Source organism: Rhyacophila brunnea, unplaced genomic scaffold (assembly GCF_057557595.1).
Source record: "Rhyacophila brunnea isolate RB1 unplaced genomic scaffold, BYU_Rbru_1.0 scaffold_22, whole genome shotgun sequence".
NCBI lineage: Eukaryota > Metazoa > Arthropoda > Insecta > Trichoptera > Rhyacophilidae > Rhyacophila > Rhyacophila brunnea.
Genome location: NW_028232882.1, coordinates 6,584,649 through 6,606,755, shown reverse-complemented (window position 1 = coordinate 6,606,755; position 22,107 = coordinate 6,584,649). Strand labels below are relative to the sequence as shown.

The 22,107-nt window shown below is 38.9% G+C and overlaps 1 protein-coding gene across 1 annotated transcript in view; it reads left to right on the top strand.

Moving 5' to 3' along the window:
• Positions 1–22,107, top strand: part of LOC147069983 (uncharacterized) — a 55,089-nt gene that overhangs the window by 5,673 nt on the left and 27,309 nt on the right. Inside the window, exons 4-8 of the mRNA XM_085949340.1 lie at positions 13,413–13,615; positions 15,541–15,756; positions 18,209–18,385; positions 19,439–19,572; positions 21,118–21,297. Of these exons, the coding sequence (XP_085805466.1) occupies positions 13,413–13,615; positions 15,541–15,756; positions 18,209–18,385; positions 19,439–19,572; positions 21,118–21,297 (910 nt within the window). The remainder of the gene's footprint in view (positions 1–13,412; positions 13,616–15,540; positions 15,757–18,208; positions 18,386–19,438; positions 19,573–21,117; positions 21,298–22,107) is intronic.

Sequence of the window (22,107 nt, the reverse complement as noted above, 5' to 3'; positions counted from 1 at the left end):
GTTATTAATAATTCTAAAAAAAAAAAAAATATAAATATTTCAATAGCAGTTAAAGGGGATCCTATATGCGAACAGAGAACATAGTGGAAAATTACGAAGCTTACAATTTGAGATTTTTTTTGATAATTTACAATTTCATCTGTATTAATTAATAAATACGTATCTGAAAACATTAAAAAGATATTTTTAAGTCAAAGATAAACTATTGTAAAAATATTATTATTACATTATTTTTATGGTTATATATATTATTACAATTTAGTTTATTAAGTTTTCAATTTATTACGTTTTAGATTTTTGACTAATTCATAGTTTTATTTACGTAACCTACTTATGCGAATAATAAATTATCACAGGTTTGGGCAATCGCCGTATGATCTATTGTTCTATATTCTATAAGCACATGGCTGTTCAATTATGTATTAACCATTTATATATAAATAAATATAAATACATAAGTAAGTAATATTTACTAATTCGTTTAATAGCTGATTTGACTAAATAATCATAGCAATAAATTGTGTTGCATCGGCGCGCGCAACTTCCGTCCCACGCCAAATGCGTTACATCGGCGCGCGCAACTTTGTCACACGCCAAAAATACACTCTGATCTGTTTTCCCAAACGTGCCAAAAGAAGTATAACTTCAAAAATTCTTTTTAATGTTTTCAGATAGGTACATATTTATTAATTAATACAGTTGAGATTGTAAATTATCAAAATAATATCTCAAATTGCAAGCTTCGTATTTTTCCGCTAGGTTCTCTGTTGGCATGTAGGATCCCCCTTAATCCATACAATTTCATAGACTAATTTCGTCTGCTTAGAAAGCATCAGTTTGGGAATCGAATTTATACCAAAACCTGCTACGCCACGATACGCCACGATACGCCACGCTACGCCACGCTACGCCACGCTACGCCACGCTACACCACGCTACGTTACGCTACGCCACGCTACGCCACGCTACGCCACGCTACGCCACGCTACGCCACGCTACGCCACGCTACGCCACGCTACGCCACGCTACGCCACGCTAAGCCACGCTACGCCATGCTACGATAATTACGACGTTGCAATTTATTATAATATAAGTCATACGATATGAGAAGAGGTCTTCAAATCTGAGCATAAGAGGTGCTCTAATAGGTAGAAAGTGAAGAATTTGAAGAAGATTTTGAGTTAAAATAGATTAAATTTCAGATTATATCAATTGCTTAGGATATATGACACAAAGTCATGAAAAATATATTATTTTAATTTATAATAATGTGGTTTCTTTTTTACTTGTTTAGAATTGACGATCCAATAGGCGCAACTTCCTGGCAGAATGATTTTCTTAAGAGTGTGTTGCGAGTTCGGAGACAATTTCTCGGCTGAGTTCGTATCTTCTTATACTATAGCAAATGTTGTTTTCTAAAGAATACTCTACATTAGGGTGATTTGATATAAGTATAGAAAAATGGAGCGCATGCAAAAAAAATATAAACTTGCGTACAACTGTTTGAATTACTACCAATCACACTTATCGATATTTAAAATCAAAATTTAAAAATATACCTTCACCGCATGAAACTTTTCAAAATAGTATTTCCAATAGTAATACTACTTAAGGCTATACCTAAGTTGAGGCACGGTCTAAAAAGATCGTGGCTAGGCGATGCGCGGATTGCGGGTCGCGGGTGCAAATGACGCATGCCGAACGAAATATAATTTGTCATATAAATCCAACATGCGTCCATTTAATGTTCTATCGGTCCCGGCAAAGGTGAGGGAAGCGCTCATCAATGACGGGCGCATATATATATGGGATGGGAATCCTTCCTAACCAAAGACTTTTGTGGCGTCGTCCAGTGCACAAGGTGTCACTTATACGGCCACATGGCAAAGAATTGTCGATTCAAAGTTACTTCACGAATAGATCGATCGAGTTTCGAGTTGGATCAACAACAATAGAGAGAAACACCAGCATGGGATGTCCCCAGGGCTCAGTCCTCGGGCCCCTTCTCTGGAACGTACTCTTCGACGATCTCCTTAGAATTCCGCTTCCAACCGACTGTACTGTCATTGCCTACGCAGACGATGCGCTGCTGTTGGTCGAGGCCGACAGCAGGGCGAAGATTGAGAGCACTGTTGGCGAAGCCTTAGCATCAATTGAGGCTTGGGGTAAACTAAATAGACTATCATTCGCACCTTCCAAGACAGAAGCCATTGTCCTCAAAGGACCGAGACGACTGAACTGCTCGAGACCACCCACAGTCCGATTCAGTGACACGAGAGTGAAAGTGTCGAAGATCGTCACCTATCTAGGCGTCAAGATGGACACCATGCTAAATTTCCAACACCATGCCGAAACCCAAGTCCACAAGGCTGGGGTGGCCTTCCAGAGGGTCGGCCGCATGGCTGGTGAAGGATGGGGCTTAAGAGTAAGGGCGCTCAAGATCGCCTACGGCGCCATTTTTATGGGAATCGCGGCTTACGGCGCCAGCGCTTGGTGCCCGCGCATTCCCAAGAGTGTCAAACTTAGAGCCTCTCTTTTAAGAGGACAGCGCAGCGTGCTCCTGTCCATTACCAAGGCCTACCGTACAACCTCAACTGACGCGCTCCCGGTCCTGGCCGGTATTCTCCCACTTGACCTGCACATTCAGGTCAGCGGCGCTTCAATGCTGCTCCTCAAAGGTGAGGAGGCTGACGTTGGTGATTTTCATCTCGTCCCCCCCCCTCGACAAGCCGGCGAGGGATTAGCACTATTGAAGCGCAAAATTAGACTCATGTCGCTTGACGCGGCCATTAAGACCTGGCAGCGAAAGTGGGACGAATCTACTAAGGGCCGGCTCACATACGCGTTTTTTCCAGACATACAGTGGCGAATGGAGATAACCAAGTATTTGACTCCAGACCATTACACCAGTCAATTTGTGACTGGCCATGGTGGTTTCGCTGGCAGGCTCTTTGAGCTTGGACTTGCAAGCCGTCCGACATGTCCATGCGGAGGGGAAATACAGGATGCCAATCACATCCTGTGGGAGTGTCTGAGTATGTGCTCCGAACGGGAGGAGATGCTCAGGTCGGTCCAACCAGTTGTTGGACCCATCGGCCCGTCCGACCTGGTTGCTACTAAGGCCAACTATCTTGCATTCAAAAAATTTGCGGCGTCTTACTACGGGCGTGAAGATCTCTTCACATAAATTTTGCTGCCTGTATGATTAGCTTCGTTCTTTGATATAATAAATAAGTAGCTTCATTTTCTTTTAAGTAATTTCTATGTGCTTTTTCTCTCCCTGGCACTTTGAATTAGAGTAAACTCAGTAAACTCAGTCAGAGCTCACTCTGAGCGTAGCAACCTAAGTCTTGGGCACCTTCTCCCAGGACACTCCCAGGCCAATTTTTAGATGCTTCACATCACCAATTGACGGGTCCCGTGATACTCTCGATTAAGACCGAGTGTGGTGCGGGGCGGGTTTGGTGGAGGGAATTTAACTTCAATGGTCAGTTAAATGCGGGCAAAGGGAGGGCTACAACGGCGGAGCTGATCAAGACGGTTCGGGAAATGGACATCGATTTGGTCCTGGTGCAGGAGCCTTACTCCTACGGCCCCAACCTGGGTTTCAGTGGGGGTCGGGTGATGCACCACGGCCTGGAGTCTATGGCCTACATCTTCGTTGCGAATCCTACCCTAATGGTGCTACACCTTGCCCACCTGTCTAGCGAACTCTTTGCCGTAGCGAAGGTCTCCGACCGATCGGGGAACTCCATTGTGGTGGTCTCTTTCTACTTTAAATTCAGCGTAAACATCCTGAAATGCGTCGAGCAGCTCGGTAAAATTTTGGTTGCATGCCGTGGCAAACAGATTATAGTGGGAGCGGACGTCAACGTTCAATCATGGCTGTGGGCCCCCCGGGGGCCGCGGTCTGGCCGGGACAATCCGGCGCCCCTCGAGGAACTCGTGGCAACTCACGACCTGACGGTGCTGAATAACTCTAATGGTCCAGCCACATTCTCCACCAACAATGGGAATCTCACATTGATGTCACTTTGATATCCACTGGTTCTGCCGGACGCGTCGTGAACTGGACTGTCCATATGGACGCGTCAGTAAGCGACCACCGTCTGATCACGTTCGCCTACAGGACCGAGAGGGGCCACGCGTCTCTCGCTCCACTTGTGAGCGAGTCACTGCCGAGGCGTTTCAGGACCAAGGGAACCGGCTGGGTACGTTTTGACCGCGAGTTTGCTGAGGGTCTGGATAGGATGGCCTCGCGCCCTCCGCCAAAGGACATGTACGCTGCGGCTGGGGACCTCACGAATCTCATGATTGAAAAAGCGGAGGGCACTCTAAGACCATTGAAGTTAATCCCTCCAAACCAAAACCCGCCACGCACCACACCCGGTCTTAATCGGGCATATCACGGGGCCCTACATTGGCGATGTGAAGCATCTAGTTAAGTTTTAGGCCGGGAATGCCCTAGGACCTACCCAGGACTAAGGTTGCTAAGCTCGGAGTGAGATCTGACTAAGTTTAAAGTTACTTTCTAATGCAAAGTGCCGGGGAGAGAAGAGCACAGGGAAATTATGAAAATAAAAATGATTGTAGTGTATATAAAACAAAATAATGAAGCAAATCATACGGACAGCAAAAATTATGTGAAGAGATCTTCACTCCCGCAGTAAGACGCCGCAAATTTTTAAAATGCAAGATAATTGGCCTTAGTAGCAACCAAGTTAGACGGCCCGATGGACCCAACAGCTGGTTGGACAGACCTGAGCATCTCCTCCCGTTCGGAGCACATTCTAAGACATTCCCAGAGGATGTGGTTGGCATCCTGAATCTCCCCTCCGCATGGACATGTCGGCCAGCTTACAAGTCCAAGCTCAAAGAGCTTGCCAGCGAACCCACCGTGTCCAGTCACAAATTGACTGGTGTGATGGTCAGAAGTCAGATATTTGGTTATCTCCAATCGCCATTTAATATTTGGAAAAAACGTATATGTGTGCCGGCCCTTGGTTGATTCATCCCACCGTCGCTGCTAGGTCTTCCACGCCGCGTCAAGCGTCATGAGACGTATTGTCCGCTTCAACGAGGTTACTTTTTCAGCAACAAGCCGAGGAGGCGGGGCTAGGTGAAAGTCACCAACAACGGCTTCCTCGCCTTTGAAGAGCATCGTTGACGCGCCGCTGACCTGTATCTGTAGATTTAGTGGGAGAATGCCGGCCAGGACCGGGAGCGCGGCCGTAGAAGTTGTTCGGTAGGCCTTGGTTATGGAAAGCAGCGCGCTGCGCTGTCCGCTTAAAAGAGTGCTTCTAAGTTAGACACTTCTAAGACCTCGCACCCTGGTGGAAGCCGAGACTGACAAGACTGAGAGACGCGATGAGGAGGGCTAGAAGGGCCTTACAAGCAGCGTGAAGATCGCTGGAGGCAGACCATCCGCTTGCGGTCACATACAGGACCACTAGACACAAGTTCAAAAAGGCAATCAGTAAGGCTAAGCATATGCACTGGAGGGAGTTCGTCACTGAAATGGGTGGCAATAATCCGTAGGCCCCCCCCTTCCGCGTGATGAAGCTGAGCTCACGGTCCGGAAAATTCATGTCGGCGGTACGGCGCCCCGATGGATCGTTCACCAATAGCTCTGAAGAGTCCGCCACAGTCCTGTTGGATGCTCTTATCCCGCATGCTCGACATTGATAACGACCGATTTCAGCAGCTTCGCGTCTATGCTCTGCTCCCCTTAAACACTCCGCGATCTGCAGCCACTACCATTTCCGAACTAGGGATCCTGTTTGCCAGCCTCCCGGCCGGCAAAGCCCCGGGGCTTGACTGCATAGATAACGCGCTAGCGAGAAGGGCGTGGTCTCTTGCCTCACATGAGATCACGCAACTCTACAAAGAATGCATGAGTAGTGGCATATTCCCTCACTGCTGGAAGAAGGGCCACCTCACGGCAATCCCCAAAGCCGGCAGTCACCCTCCTTGTGACTCGAAAGCGTATAGACCGATTACGCTCCTTCCCGTTTTCGGGAAGATATTGGAAAGATTGATAAACAGCAGGATTGAGTTCCACCTGTCGGAAAACTGTCCAAAACTGTGTGTGATCGATTCTGTGGAGAGCTCTGGCAAGGACCTCGTTGCCGGGATTTTTCTCGACATCGCGGGCGCGTTTGATACTGCGTGGTGGCCCTTGGTTCTGGCAAAGCTTCGGCTGAGACAGATCCCCGGGGACCTCTTTGCCTTGGTTCAAAGTTACTTCAGCAATAGGGAGATAACTTAAGACTCCGGCCTCAGCCTGATTCACAGGAGAACCACCATGGGGTATACCCAGGGCTCCGTCCTGGGACCCCTTTTGTGGAACATACTGTTTGACGACGTTCTGTCCCTGCCACTGCCTCCGGGCTGCACGCTCGTTGCGTACGCCTACGACTTGCTCCTGTTTGTTGGGGCGACGAGCCGACCGGCACTTGAGCGTGCAGCCACGGACGCCTTGGGCAGAATCCTTAATTGGGGGTTGCTGAACAAGCTGACCTTTGCCCCGAGCAAGACGGAAGCTGTCCTCCTCAGGGGTAGTTCTCGGGTTAACATAACTCGACGGCCACCCGCGGTTCGTTTTGGCCAGACCTCAGTGCGTTTCTCCGAAAAGGTTACGTATCTGGGAGTAATTCTTGATGACAAGCTGTCTTTTGTTCACCACGCCAAGATGGCCGTCTCTAAGGCCAATTCGACCTATCAGAGAATGGCCCGAATGGCGGGCAGCAATTGGGGACTTAAGCCTAGAGCCCTTAAGGTTGCATACGGCGCAATTTTCATGGGAATTGCCGGTTACGCCTCCAGCATTTGGCATTCCCGAGTAAACTCCTTAACTTTCGTGAGACGCGCACTACTAAGCGGGCAGCGACTTGCGCTGATCTCGCTTACCAAAGCCTACCGCACAACTTCTACTGACGCGCTTGCCGTACTCGCGGGTGTGCTACCCCTCGATCTGCACGTCCAAGTCAGAGGATCGATCACCCTCCTCTTGAGGGTGATCAGCACAACACTCGCTGGTGTCCAACTGACACCACCGCAAAGATCCGAGGACGTTCCTTAGAGGAAGACTGTAAGTGACATTGTGTACAAGACCGCATTTGCGGCATGGCAGGCGAGGTGGACCGCCTCCCCCAAGGCGCGGCACACTTACCGTTTTTTTTCCAGACGTATTCTGCAGGCACCAAACTAGAAGACTCCAACCTTCGCACTGGATTAGCCAGTTCCTCACCGGCCATGGCAACTTCGCCGCCAGACTCTGACCCAGATGGGCCGGGTTGTACCTGCGGGCATAACCACCAAGATGTTGAACACATCCTCTGAGATTGCCCGCTTATGGAACTCGAACGAGCGGAGCTATTTGCCAGGGTCCGTCCTCACACGGGTCCAATTGGGCATGGTGATCTGATAGCAACCGAGGCCAACTTTGCGGCATTCGAGAAATTTGCAGCGTCGTATGGGGAGCGGGATAGTTCCGACTCTTCTGTAGACTCATATTTTTCAATTCGTGACACTCAGTATGCGGGTACACTAAGCGCTTAACGTCAGCGGACAGCAGAGCCAGTCCAAATTTTTTTTTCTTAACTTTCTACTTTAAGCACTACGGTGCATGGTTGCAGCATCAGTCCCGTGCGGCTCCGTCTCGGGATGGAATGAGCACTTAAAATCACTTCTTTCAGACACGTTTAAAGCGTCATAGAAAGCGGCCGTGCATATCCACGGCTGTGCATATACGACGGGTGGTGGTGGGCACTTTAACGTATGTTCTATTAGTAACAATAATAATATATTCATTGACATGTTTTCTTTTTAAAGTAAATAGGTAACGTTTTTTGTCATCTTTACACGATTTAAGAATTAATACCCCCGTCGCCATCACGAAACAAATTGACGTATTCACACCTCGACGTTCGGTCTCCGAGTGCCAGCGAGTCCAAAATTTCGTCGCGCCTATAGTTGAAAACTATTTGCCGTTTCACTGAAGTATCGCCTTAATAATATGTCTGCGGTGTTCCGAATCATGTTCAACAAACAAAATATCTGCATACGCTCTGCCACAATGTGAGATATCGGTAGGTCAAGGTGAAAGTGTCAAACAATCTCCAAAAGTGATGTTTACGAGAAAAACGCGTGCGTTCCATAAATTCTCTTAGCGTATCTACCGGATAATATAAAAAAAAAATTGCATATAAAATGTGGAAAATTTCTAAAAAGTTATTCATGCGTACGAGTACATTGATAAGTTATAAGAGAGCATATTACGGCAAATTATAAAATCGAACACCTAGTACTACTTCCAGTTATTTTAATATTAGTCAGGACCGGTTTCGTTCGATTCAACTGTTCACAATGTCTCTTTGAAGCGGACGAAACCGGTTCTGACTAATATTAAAATAAGTGGAACTAGTAGTACATATTATTGTGATTTACTTTGATTAATGCAATGCATTTTTACAAAGAATTGATAGTGTTGACACCACAAAATAAAATAATAGTAAACTTTTAAAAACATATAGGTAGGTACGTGTCGTTTGTTAATTAAATCATTTCTTGTCACTAAGTATGATACGAGAATTTACCCACCGAGAATTTACAGTTAACTACATTACACATGTTAAATTCCCTAATGAATTTACACAAGATTTAAGAATGACTAGCAGAGCCAGCTGGCTGTCGCCAGTCTGTCTCGCTAAATCTTGCAGACAGCTTGACGTCCTAATGATATGGTATTGGATTTTAATAAAATTGTGAAGTATGCATACATGAAGTACGTACAATAGTTTTCCCTTCGGGATGGATTTTCATTCACCTCAGACAGTTTGACATTTCGGTGATTTGTCAGTTTTACGATTTGCCAGTCGTCACTACCAATATAAATTTGGGATCATACGTCTAGTCCAGTGGTTCCCAAAGTTGACTGGGCTCCGACCCATCTAACAAAAATTTCCAATCTTGGGACCCACCTCTTAGCTGTCTTACAGAAAAGAGGGCATAAATATTGGTAATGCTCAGATTCCCTAGTGGCGAGTCGTGGAACTACTTAATGCTGTCTTATTTGTTCTAATTGAAATAAAAAAAATATTTTTTATAAGTGTTACCAATGAATATGAATGAAAGACTGTTGAAATAAGAAACACAACTTAAATAAAAAAAAATATTACTTAAATACCTACACCTGCAAGGTTTTTTTACAAAGTTATTTCAATGGGAAGGATGTATTTTTTTCTTATTTTTCTTCATTACAGTTTTAGCATCAACTTCAACTTTAGTTACTTTTAATTGCAGTGAGTTTGATATATCCAATTTATTTCGGCATTTAGTTTTAATGTTAACCATAGCCGAAAATCCGACCTCACATAGATATGAGGTAGTAAAGAGGAGGAGGTCTTTCATAGCTTCATCGAACAGGCAAGGATAATTATCAGCAACTGAGAACCAGAATTTCGTTAACTGTTTACGATTGAAACTATTTCTCAGTGACGTATCTTCTGATAAATCAATGAGTTTTTCACTTGCTTTTGAGACATACTAGTTGGTAAGTTGTCTTGAAATGGGTAACAAATCCAACGCAACGAATCAAACTTTTTCATCGCTTCCCCAAAATAGTCGTCAAAGTTATTTATTAACAGTGATAAATGACTGGAAATTTCAGACAGTACGTTCATCTTAGGCTGCACTTGGTTTTCAATAATAAAAATTTCAAGTGTTTCAAAACAATCATGCTTGCCATTCTCAATACAACTTTTCCACAACATAAGCTTTTTCATGAACGCTCGAATTTTATCGTGAACTGCAAAAATGTCTGATCCGTTTAATCCTGGCAAATACAAATTAAGTTCGTTTAATTTCAAAAAAATATCCGCCAAATAAGTGAGCTTGAGAATGAATTCTTCGTCCTGTGGATGTTTAATATAATATTCAGTTTTTCCTTCCAAGTAAATTGTAACTTTATTACGCAATTCCACTAATCGTGTCAGTACTTTTCCCCTGGATAACCAGCGAACTTCTGTATGCAGAAGAAGAGATGTATGGCAGCTACCCATTTCTTCAAATAGTGCATTGGCAATTCAAAATTATTATTATTTTATCACAATATTTTCCGTTACTTAAGTTTATTTCAATTTTTAGGAATTATAAATAGATGAATGAAATATCAAATTTATCACTTCCTATTTTTTTTTAAATTTATGTATACAGTGGCGAGGGCCCACTCAATATTAGCTCGCGACCCACTGGTGGGTCGCGACCCATAGTTTGGGAAACCATGGTCTAGTCTATTCTGGAGTCTGGCCTTCAGAATGTCGTCTGACTACTTCAGGCTGCTAGGCCTAGCTGGCAATCGGTGATTGCTATCACTGACATTTTGATAAAATATATGTGTATGTATAAACCTAAATGTTTCGTTAAATCACGTGCATTTAAATATGACAAATAATACATATCAATCATTCGAATATAAAGCAATATATTATTATATTGTGATTATCATAAATAGTGATCCAATATAACGTGAATATTAATCTCCCGCGGGTCCCATTTAGGTAATAGAAGGAGGTCAGCAGTGTAAAAAATAAATTTAAACATCATTTTGTTTCATTGTCTATAAAAAATAAATGCTTGCAAAACCAAATTTTGGATTTAAATTTAACCTTACACAATATAGTTTCTGGTGCGGGATCGAAACAAAGTTGTTGATGAATAATGAAGCAACGCAATGCATTGCCATATATTATCTGAGAGAAATAGACCAATTCTGCTAAGAATAGGATTTTATAAAATCCAAAGGTGTGGTATCAGCTTAGAGAGGCCTTCATCCAGCAGTGGATTGAAATACAAAATAGTAGAATCAGGTTGGGATAACCTTCATCCAACAGTGGATTAATCCAGGTTGATGACGATAATGACGATATAAATGAGTAGGCATATAATATCGTAAATTTTGGTAAAATATAGAAATTCATATGACCAAGAGGATTAGATTCATGTTAGGATAACCTTCATCTAGCAGTGTATTGATCCAGGTTGATGATGATAACGACGATATAATGTCATCAATTTTAATAAATATAGCAATGTATATGACCAAGAGGAGTAGAATAAGGTTGGGATAATCTTCATCCAGCAGTGGATTGATCCAGGTTGGTGAAATAAATAAAAAAATAATATCACTAATTCTGATAAATATAACAATACATAGGACCGGGAAGAGTAAATTGATCCAGACTGATGATGATAATGATTTAAATATGTATATTAAACCACAAATTAATTGTTGAATGGCTTTTAAATATTTTTGGGTTATATTAGCTAATTACATTTAGATAATTTTCATTGGTTCAAAAAAAATAGGTGGTATAATAGCCATACCAAAAAAAAAAAAAATGAACGCTATCTATGTATCGACCGTGTTTAGGAAAAAAAGACGTAGCCCTCAAAGAACAAATTTTACAGGAGAGGCAAAAAACGGTTTTTGAGAGATTTTAATTTAATATTTTTTTTAAAATAGGCACAGACATTGGGTGCATAATGGTTTTGGTGTAATATATTTTTGATCTAATAATAATTAAAGAAGTTATTACAGAAAAATCATTAAAATTGAGGATAAATGCTTTTTTCCATAAATTAAAAATTAATTAATCTCAATTAAAATCTTAATTTAGATAATAATTCGGCATTTGCGGCTTACTTTCTTTTTATAGAACGTGTATTTAGTTGTATACATTGTTAATATCTAATAAAAGCACTTTTCGAAAAATCGAGGGTTACGCCCTTTTTCCTAAACGCAGTCGCAAGTATACATTTTATGATGACGTTACATTTATTTTTAGGTGATGGGGATATAATTTTTGAGACGATGTTATGAATTAATTCGCATTTAAAATCTCTCGGGAACATGATTAAATTAAATAAAGTATGTGTATCAGTCGATTCAATTACGAATAGTTTGTCAAAAATGCATTTTAATTTTAAAATCTATTTATATAGATGATATTTACATCGTAATCCATTGTGGCAAACATGTATTTTTTCCCCAATCGAGTGCGTGGTAAATAAAGTCCCGTGTCGAATATGAAACCTATTGGGAAACAATCAAAAATCGCCGTATCCGAATGGAAATTTCGAGCTTCGGTTTTTGAAAAAAGAACGGACAGGGGATGGATATTTTTTTAAACCTATCGGACAAATAAGGCACACAATCGCTCGCCAAAACCGAAAAAGTCGTAGGATAATAATAGTATTAGATTAGAAGATTAGATTGTTACATTTGATTACAGATTTGATTACCGATTGATAGAGACTTGAGAGTGGGTCTATCGTTTGGGCCCCGCATCAGTTGAAGTACGGCCTTATGGTGGACAGAGTCCAAAAGAAATTGTTGAGACTCCTTTACTTTCGGCTGTATGGATATTATCCGTGGCTCTATCCGACTGACTTTCTCTTAGGTATGCTTACATACTGTAAACATAATGTAAAATACTTAAAATTTAGAAAGGATCTTTATTTAGCTACATTTTTTCAGACTTATACGTGGCGTAAATGTGAACTCTTCCATTCTTGGTGGTGTTGGCTTAGGTGTCTCTGATAATTACCTTAGGAATCGGGGGCATCCGTTGTTTGTTCTTCCAAGGTGCAGAACTAACCTGCCATTTAGGTGTCTCTGATAATTACCTTAGGAATCGGGGGCATCCGTTGTTTGTTCTTCCAAGGTGCAGAACTAACCTGCCATTAGTGATGCCAATTGGGAGGGCAATAACCATGTTTGATGAAATCGCTTCGGATATTGATATATTCCACTTACGTGAGGGTGAATTTAGGTGGACGTTGTTTTATAAGTTTTTAAGATAGAGTCTATCGATAGTTCACCCTGTGTGCTTCCATCTATTTTTATTTTTGTTGCTTTATTTTCTTATTTTGTTACTTATTGTATTATTAAGTCACATCTCTCTGTATTTTTATTTTAATAATTTTTAACACTTATCTTATGTCATGTCGTGAACGCTTTGAATTTGTAATTTGTTATATTCATTATATATAAAATAAATAAATAAATTTGATTTGATTTGAATAAATTTAAAAAATCAAACCCGGACATTGAACAATTATATGAATTATAATCTACCTCCAACTTTTTTCAAAGATTATTTCTATTAGCTCTGTGTAGGAGGTCTTTCAAAATTATAGCTCAACAATTTTTCTCTAGCAAGAGCTCATCATATTCTTTTATGAAATTGAGCAGATTTTTATAAAACAACATAGTATGCACATACATAATAAAAATAATATATTGTATTGTGTGTTATAAAAAAATGTGTTGAAAGATATATCGTAATCTTGACTATATAAATGCAATTTCGGTACATATTATTATAGTAAACAATTTTAATATTTTCCAGGGGTGGGTGTGTTATGCCTCGGAGCATGTCCAATGGTACTTACATCTTACGTGGGTCACTTGCGGTCAACGGTGGACAGCTGGCGCCTTATAACTCTGTCCTCCAACTAAACTGCCCGGCGGGCTATGTCACCTCTAATAATGGATTAAATTTTTGTGATGATATTAAAATGAATTGGTTCGAAGAGTTGGCAACATGTCAGAGTAAGTTACTGTGTGAATAGATATTTAAAATATTCGAAAACGGTAGGTAGGTACTTACATATTGATAAAGCTAATCCCGCGTTTCCACGTGTCGATATTTGGTATTCAACTTTTTGTTAAATGTTGAAAAAGAATTCTTCCCATTGACTAGTCCATTTTTTTTACAACGTTTTTCTTAGCTCGTATTCTTATTTGTCCGGTGGTTGTTTATCCGGTACAAATCTTGCAATCGATTCTTAACTAACTTCCCGACTAGCTAGACATTTGTAACTTTTAGAATATATCAGAACACGATGCCAATGCATTTTTTTAATACTTTTAGCCATCTTTAAGTAGAATTTAATTAATTTTCAGTTAATTCTGTTTTGTATGAAAAGTTATTTCGACACCATTATTGGTTGCTAGGGGTCTGGGGTCCTAGCAACTAAATTATTAATATATACGTGCGTTACTATGGAAATCAATATTAATGTCAAAATAACATTTCAGTATTATTTCCATCAAGTAGGTACAACTTTTTTTGATCGTTTAAGCTAGTCAAGCAAGTTTACATGATTCAACAGAAAATTTAAAAACGTGTATATAAAAAATTCTTTTTATCTTGTAACTATTTTTGATGAAGACGTCATACTTAATTCAGTAGGCAAAGAAAGGCATCACGTGACACACGGCAGCCAATTACGAACTTTAAAATAATTCAAATAAGTGTTGTTTCCGCGTTCCGTTGCATTGTCGGCTCGAATTACAGTTGAATCGACGAAAAGTAGACATGACTTAAAATTCATTCAATTCAACTTATGAATTGATCAACTGTTGAAATGTTGCTACCACTTAATGATGACATGATGACAATATGACATTCTAACTCAGGGATGGCGAACCTATGGCACGCGAGATGATTTTGCATGACACGCGAATGTTTCATTTTGAAGAGAAAAGAAATATTACCATTTCATACATTTAAAAAATGTTTTTTTATAAAAAAAGTTTTACAAATAAATATATAAGTACTTAACACTTAGATACTTATATATAATATTAAAAAATAATGACGACATAGTCATGCGTATTTTCTTCGGTTTTTCATATTATGTTTAGTTACCAATCGATGCAGAAATGGAAACGACGATATTCATGCATACATAATGACAAATCGCATGGTATAAAAAATTGCAGCAAATTATTTTATAGAATAATCATTAGGTTTAACGTAAATATACGATTGCACAGTCAGTCCTTAGGATCGGTGAATTAAAAAGAAAAATATAGTTACAATCAACAAACTTTATGAAATTAATTATCGGCAGACATTCAAATATAATAACTTTAATTAATTATGCTTTGAATATTTTTTTCCTTGTTTTCAAATTTTTTAAAGATATCGTGGTACGATTTTAATCATGCTTCTTTCATATTATATCCTCTATCAGTGAACGGTTTTCCATTTTTATCGATTATGTTTGACGCAAAATAACAAGTAGCTATTATACATTAAACGTAATGCTTATTCTTGAAGACTATTTGCTTCCTATTTTTTATACAATACGATCTGTCATTTTTGCATACATTTTGCCGTTTCCGTTCACGCATCGATTGGTAAATACATATTATGGGTAAAAATAATATTAAGAACCGAAGAAAATCCGCATGGCCATATAGTAATTATGTTTTTAATATTAGATACATTGGTACTTACTTATACATTTATTTGTAAATATGTAGTTTTTTTATCTCTTCAAAATAAAACATTCGCGTGCCATAGGTTCGCCATCTCTGATCTAGTAGAAAACCTGCCGGAGTGTTATTTTCTCTTCAAAAATTGAAAGAATAACGAATATTATGAAAATGGTATTCATTTATACGGCTGTAAAGATACATAAAAATGATATATTTTATTATTTTTCAATGTTAACTTTTACTTTCAGAAATATGTAAGCCCCCAAAATCATTAACGGTTGAATTTACTTGTACGATTCCCTCTAAAAATGGACAGACGAACAGAGGGAGTTGCGATGCAGTGCTGCCTTCTGGAACAACTGCTACTCCGAAGTGTAGAAGTGGTCACCACTCGATCACCAGCAACAGGAACATATTCTGCATCGACGGCCGTTGGCGATACACTATGCCGAGCTGCAAGGCAGGTAATAACTATTTATATAAGCAGGGTCGCATCAATCGTGGATGTTGGGGGTGCACGGCACTCGACCGACGGATTTCAAGAGGCGGAACATTTATTAAATAATATTAGGAAAAATATATTTAATACATAAATGTCATAGCCTGAGTAAGTTCTACGTAGTATCAAAACCAGGAAACTACAGTACGTCGGCCACATTATGAGAGGACAGAAATACAGCATTCCCCAACTTGTCATTCAAGGAAAGATCAATGGGAAGCGTAGTAGAGGACGGCGCCGCATTTCGTGGCTTAAGAACCTCCGTGATTGGTACGAGTGCAGCTCCACTGAACTGTTCCGGGTAGCAGACGACAAAGATAAGATCGCCTTGATGGTGGCCGACATTCGCTAGGGGATGGCACAATAAGAAGAAGATAGCCTGAGATTTTTTTTGAAATAAATAAATTTCTTACGAAATGGCCTGGGATATAAACCTATAAAAAATTGATGCGACATTTTTTTCATGTTTTTTTTCAATGGATTTTATTCCATGCTATGTTCAATAACAGTTGAACTAATAGTCCACGGTCCTGCTAACATTTTGGCAGAACAACTAGATAATGATCAAACCATTCTATGCAGTGACGTCCCGTGGGGGTAGGCAGATTGAGTGTTGCTTGGGGGCGGCAGTTACTCGAAGGGCGACAAATCTAAGAGAATCATTTGGTATAATATATGGAAATAGCTACCTAAAATTAGTAATACCTAATATTTCCCATTAAAAAATTCAACTCACTGGTTGGAAACAAAATGTATTAATTAACATAAAAGGTTTAACAGGATTGTAATTTTGTTGTCGAGTTCGCGATGTCTAGTTTACTTCCGTTGCCCTTCGATGTCCATGGTGATCAGAAACGACACGTGCACGGATGATGCAAAATACTGTATACAAAAATTTAACTGCTAAATCCAGAAATCAGAGAAGTCCCGGTAAATCATAAGTACAAAACGTTGGGTTTGTATTCGAGGCTAACTTCATAGAATCAGTGACGTCCCTAAACAAATGTACTGAAATATGACTATATTCTAAACCATTAGAGCGAGAAGTTTAAAAGAATACTATTTTTGTAATAAAAATACTTTATGCAGTCATCAAATGTTTAAAATAAATATAAAGCATAACAAGGCTTCAAAATTATATACATAGATTGTCTACAACGTTTAAGGAATGTCCAGGATCATGCTTTGAAAATAGAATAAAAGCTCCATTTTGACCTACGCTGAGCATGTGCCCCCTTAAGAGCGTACTTCAGTGAAACGGCAAATAATTTTCAGCAGTGACGTCCTTAGACAAAATGCCGCTCCTAGGCAGTGCGAAAATGCCGCCACATTTTTTTATACAGTACTTTTTATCATCCTTTCATGACTCCAATATCTAAGAATTGTGTTGTATGGATACATTAATAACAAGATATAGGTATCTATACTACTAAATCTAACTTAAGTGCCATCTCTGCTTCAATAGACAATATTGGGAGTCTACGGTTTCAGATAGGTACATTTAAAAATACACCTGACAACTTCCATAACTCGCGAGTGACTGTGAAGAACGTGACGTCCAAGGACAACGGAAGTAAACTAGACATCACGAACCTGAAAAAATAAAGTCTTGTTGAAAATTGTATAGTAGGTACTTACCTAATTAACAGATAGGTATATTTTGTTTCCAACCAGTGAGCTGATTTAATAATGAGATGATATTTCGGGTTATTACTAAGTTAAGGTACCTTTCTATATATACCTAATGATTCTCCTAGATCTGCCGCCCTTTGAGTAACTGCCGCCCCCAAGCGACGGTCAATCTGTCTACCCCCACGGGACGTCACTGATTTTCAGCAACATGCGGACGTAATTTCGGCCGCGTTCCCAGTCGAAGAGCGATAGTCGACCTGTTAGCACGTCAATTTATTTTGTGATGGCGTCGGAGGAATTAATTCTTAAATCGTGTAAAGATGACTAAAAATGTCACGTATTTACTCGAAAAACAAAACATGTCAATGAATATATTATTATTATTACTTAAATAACAATAAACATAACATTAAATGGACGTATATTGAATTTTTATTACAAAATATGTTTGCACAGTCTGCGCGTCGCCTAGTCACGATCGTTTTAGACCGTGCCTCAGCTGAAGTGAAGCCTTAATAAATAAAAATTTTAATCAACCATTTTTTTATTCAACGAATAATTCACAAGATTTAAGAATGTAACATTCTAATTATAGAACATACATAATTTTGAAAACACTTCTTTGGCATAGTGGTCTATGTGCGTGGGCGCGATACCCGAGAGATGTAGGTTCAATTCCTGCGGGTATCTTACTTTTTTCAAAAAGATTTTTTCTATTGGTTATAGTATATTTTCTCAGAAGTGTTTTCAAAATTATGTATGTTAAATAACGTTTTATTTTACAGACTGCGGGAAAACAACGCCTCAAGGAACAGTTAATGTCATAAATGGGACAAATGCGGGTAAAGGAGAATTCCCATGGCATGTTGCAGTATATTCTATCTATAGACAAACAGTAGCGAACCCCGTCCCAGCATACTGGTGTGGAGGAAGCATCATTAGCAGGTCTCTCGTCATAAGTGGTATGTTGAATCAGTGTCAATGTTAGATCACAGCCTCTCTAAGATGATTCTAATTGTGGGTTGCAGAACTTATTATGTCGTTATTAGAGATTCCAATCCTGGGATCCCGAGCTATTTTCGATACCTATGAATCCCAGGATTGATAAACATAATCCCGAAACTTTCGGGATTGATTTTTTTTATCAATTTTAATGGAAAATATAACAGAAAAAATACTTTTAATAACAAAATTATAAATAAACTGAGTTTGAATGAAGCTTGATTTATACCCATGTATTGTGTAAGTTGCTGATTCATTTTATTTTTTCACATAAATTAATAAAAATGAGAAAAATTGGAAAAACAATGTTTCGCACTATTAACAAGTAATTTCACCATGATCTCATATGTTTTACGGCAGTTTCATATTTGGCTGACTAATTAGATTTATGAAGCGGAAAGGCGATAAGTACACCATGACTAAACTTGCTTTACTATTTTAAATCTCGCTAACCCATTCATTAAGTCTTTACTATCAGAAACAGCAATCTCATATTAAATTCACATTATTATTTTTATTACAATATTATTTACTCCATTAAACTTATGTATTTCCAAGATTGAACGTAGATATACAATATTAATAATAAATGTCTTAAATAGTATAAATTATACTAGATTTATTTTTGACCGATTTTATCAATGTTATTTGTAAATATAAAAATTTTATATTAACAATGGAAAAAAATGCTAATCCCGGGATTGTCAAATTGTAATCCCAAAATCCCGGGATCAGAATTTTGGCTCGGGATTGGATGACAGCCCTGCAAAAGGAAAGCTGCATTCATTATATGAATCAGAAATTGTTACCATTGACGACTGAAACTAAATATGATTATCAATGACTTGTGAATAATACTCATAACTTAAAAAAAATGTGAATTTAATGGTCTGAGGCTGGAACCTCCAACGATTGATTGATGTTCCATTTCAGATCATATCCATTCCAGTTATAATGTAAATAATTGTTATGTATATGTTGGTAATTTAATTCTTTTTCTTGGTCTATTTCAGCTGCTCACTGTTTTTACAACCCATATACTAAAATAGTATTTGATGCAGATTTATTTACGGCAGCTGTTGGAAAAGTGTACAGTGATTTTGTTCATTTAGAGGAGGCCATGGATCCCTTCATACAAAAAACAGGGGTAACAATATTTTAAAATTTTACATATAATTGTAACTACACAATATGTTTATCCTTTTTGAAATGCAAACTTGAGATGGGTTACCATTAAAGAGAGAGTATTTTCTGTTATTACATATATATAGATAATCAACGATGTTTTTAGTATTGTGTTTAAATAGTAATACTGAATATACACACAATTAGACATAGTTATTATAAATAAATCGCACGAGTCTTAAACGAAATGATAGCATGATGGGTAAGGTAAGAGCGCTTATCCGGATAGAGAGATATTATGTGAATTCAATTCCACTCCGTGCAAGTTTTATTTTAGAGTTTTTTCTAAACTCTGTATTTCTGAGGTTTTTCACAATAAATTATCGATTTACCTGTAATAATTATTATCGATCATAATAAAAAATAATTACAAGATAAATTTTTTTTTATATACAACGTTTTTAAATTTTCTGTTGAATCATATAAACTTGACTTGACTAGCTGAAACGATCAAAAAAATTTGTACTCGATAGAAATACTGAATAATGACATGTCATTTCATATTGATTTCCATAGTAACGCACGTATATATTATTTAATAATTTAGTTGCTAGGACCCCTAGAAACCAATAATGGTATCGATATAACTTTACATACAAAACAGAATTAACTGAAAATGAATTCAATTCTACTTAAAAATGGCTAAAAGTATTAAACAAATGCATTGGCATCGTGTTCTGATATATTCTAAAAGTTTCAAATGTCTAGCTAGTCGGGAAGTTAGTTAAAAATCGATTGCAAGATTTGTGCCGGACAAACAACTACCGGACAAATAAGATTCCATATGAGTAAAACTTAAACTAAACTTAAATCCATTAGAATTTAAATTCAAATTCCATCAAGTACCTTCGGTTGATAGTATTAATACTTTCTCATTAACTTTGGAGAATTCTTGAGACGAGAAATCTCGATTGCAACCTCTGCTTCAGAACATGCTTCAAACCTTTTTTTTTCAACCATGTCCGATCCTAATAGGATCATATGGGCCTCCACAGAGTAGAGGTTTGTATTAACAGATTTTGTTTTTACGAGAAATGGATGTCAGCCACTTGCTCAACCTATTAAGTCCATACCCTGACTCACACACAAATTGAAAAACAATATGTGTACTTGCCAGACCCAGGATTCGAACCTGGGACCCACGGCATGATAGTCACCGCGTAGTAGTAGCGCGGCCACCGTGGGCGTTCAAACTTGTCTCGCATTATAGAATGTTAATTATATTATTTTAGCCCACAATGGCCGCGAGGCTTAACGGTCGGCCTATAGAGTCGTGGGTCCCAGGTTCGAATCCTGGGTCTGGCAAGTACACATATTGTTTTTCAATTTGTGTATACGTCAGAGTATGGACCTAATAAGTTGAGCAAATGGCTAACATCCATTTCTCTTAAAAACAAAATCTGTTAATACAAACCTCCACTTTGTGAAAGACCATATTATGATCCTATTAGGATCGGACATGGTCGAACAAATAGTAATTATACCTTATTATATTTTATTGTTTCAGATAAAACGAATTGAGATTCCTGTCGATTATGCAGGGGAGCTCTCTAGTTATAGCCATGATTTGGCGATATTAATTTTGAAGAGTCCCCTCACATTTTCCAATCTTATAATGCCTGTGTGTCTCAATTTAGTTGACAAGGAGTTTGACGAAGAGCAGTCGTCTCCTGGAGTCGAAGCAGCGGTGTGTATTATCCCCATGCGGGTCCAAGATCATCCAAGCATTTTAACTTCACCTCTAAGAAATTATTTCAATCCTCGTCGTCTGTTGTCAGTTCTTTCCACTATCTCGTCACGATGTATTCTCAGTTTTTTTAGACAGCTGAAGAACCTATCGTAGTACATACATATATGGTGGTTGGGTGTATTTTTTCTTTGAGATCTGACATCGGGTGAGTTAAGCTCAAATTACATTGGCAGATTGCGTCTGGCCCGATCGTCTGCCACGACTGTCATACTCTATTCTCTAAGATTTTACTGATCGCCCGACTTTATTGCTTGCGCGACTACTGGGCGACCAGGTGTGGCATAGTCCATATAACTGCATGCATCGGTCTGGTCTCGAGAACAGAGTCGCACGGTGTGGCTCGGCTCTAATTCGAATTGATTAGTCAGACAGGATTAATTCGAAGCTAGTATAACGCAAGAATTGGAGAAGGGCTGTAGAACTTGCAGTTCTACTAGAGTGGCGAATACATATTAAATAATATGCCACGCTTCCTCCCCATTGGGTATTGCGTCACCAATATAATAATAATATGATCATATTGGGTATTTGTTATGTCATAAATGATAATCTTAATTTTTTGACCAGCGATTTTATGGGAGTATTGAAATAATTCTCATACAAATTACTGTATTCAAGTCAATAATCGATACAGATGTTGAACTAGATCAGTGGTTTACTTACTACGCCTCCCCCCCTTTATTTCAATAATAATAATAGACATCTTTTTAAATAGTTAAAAATGTACAAATACAAAAATGAAAAAAA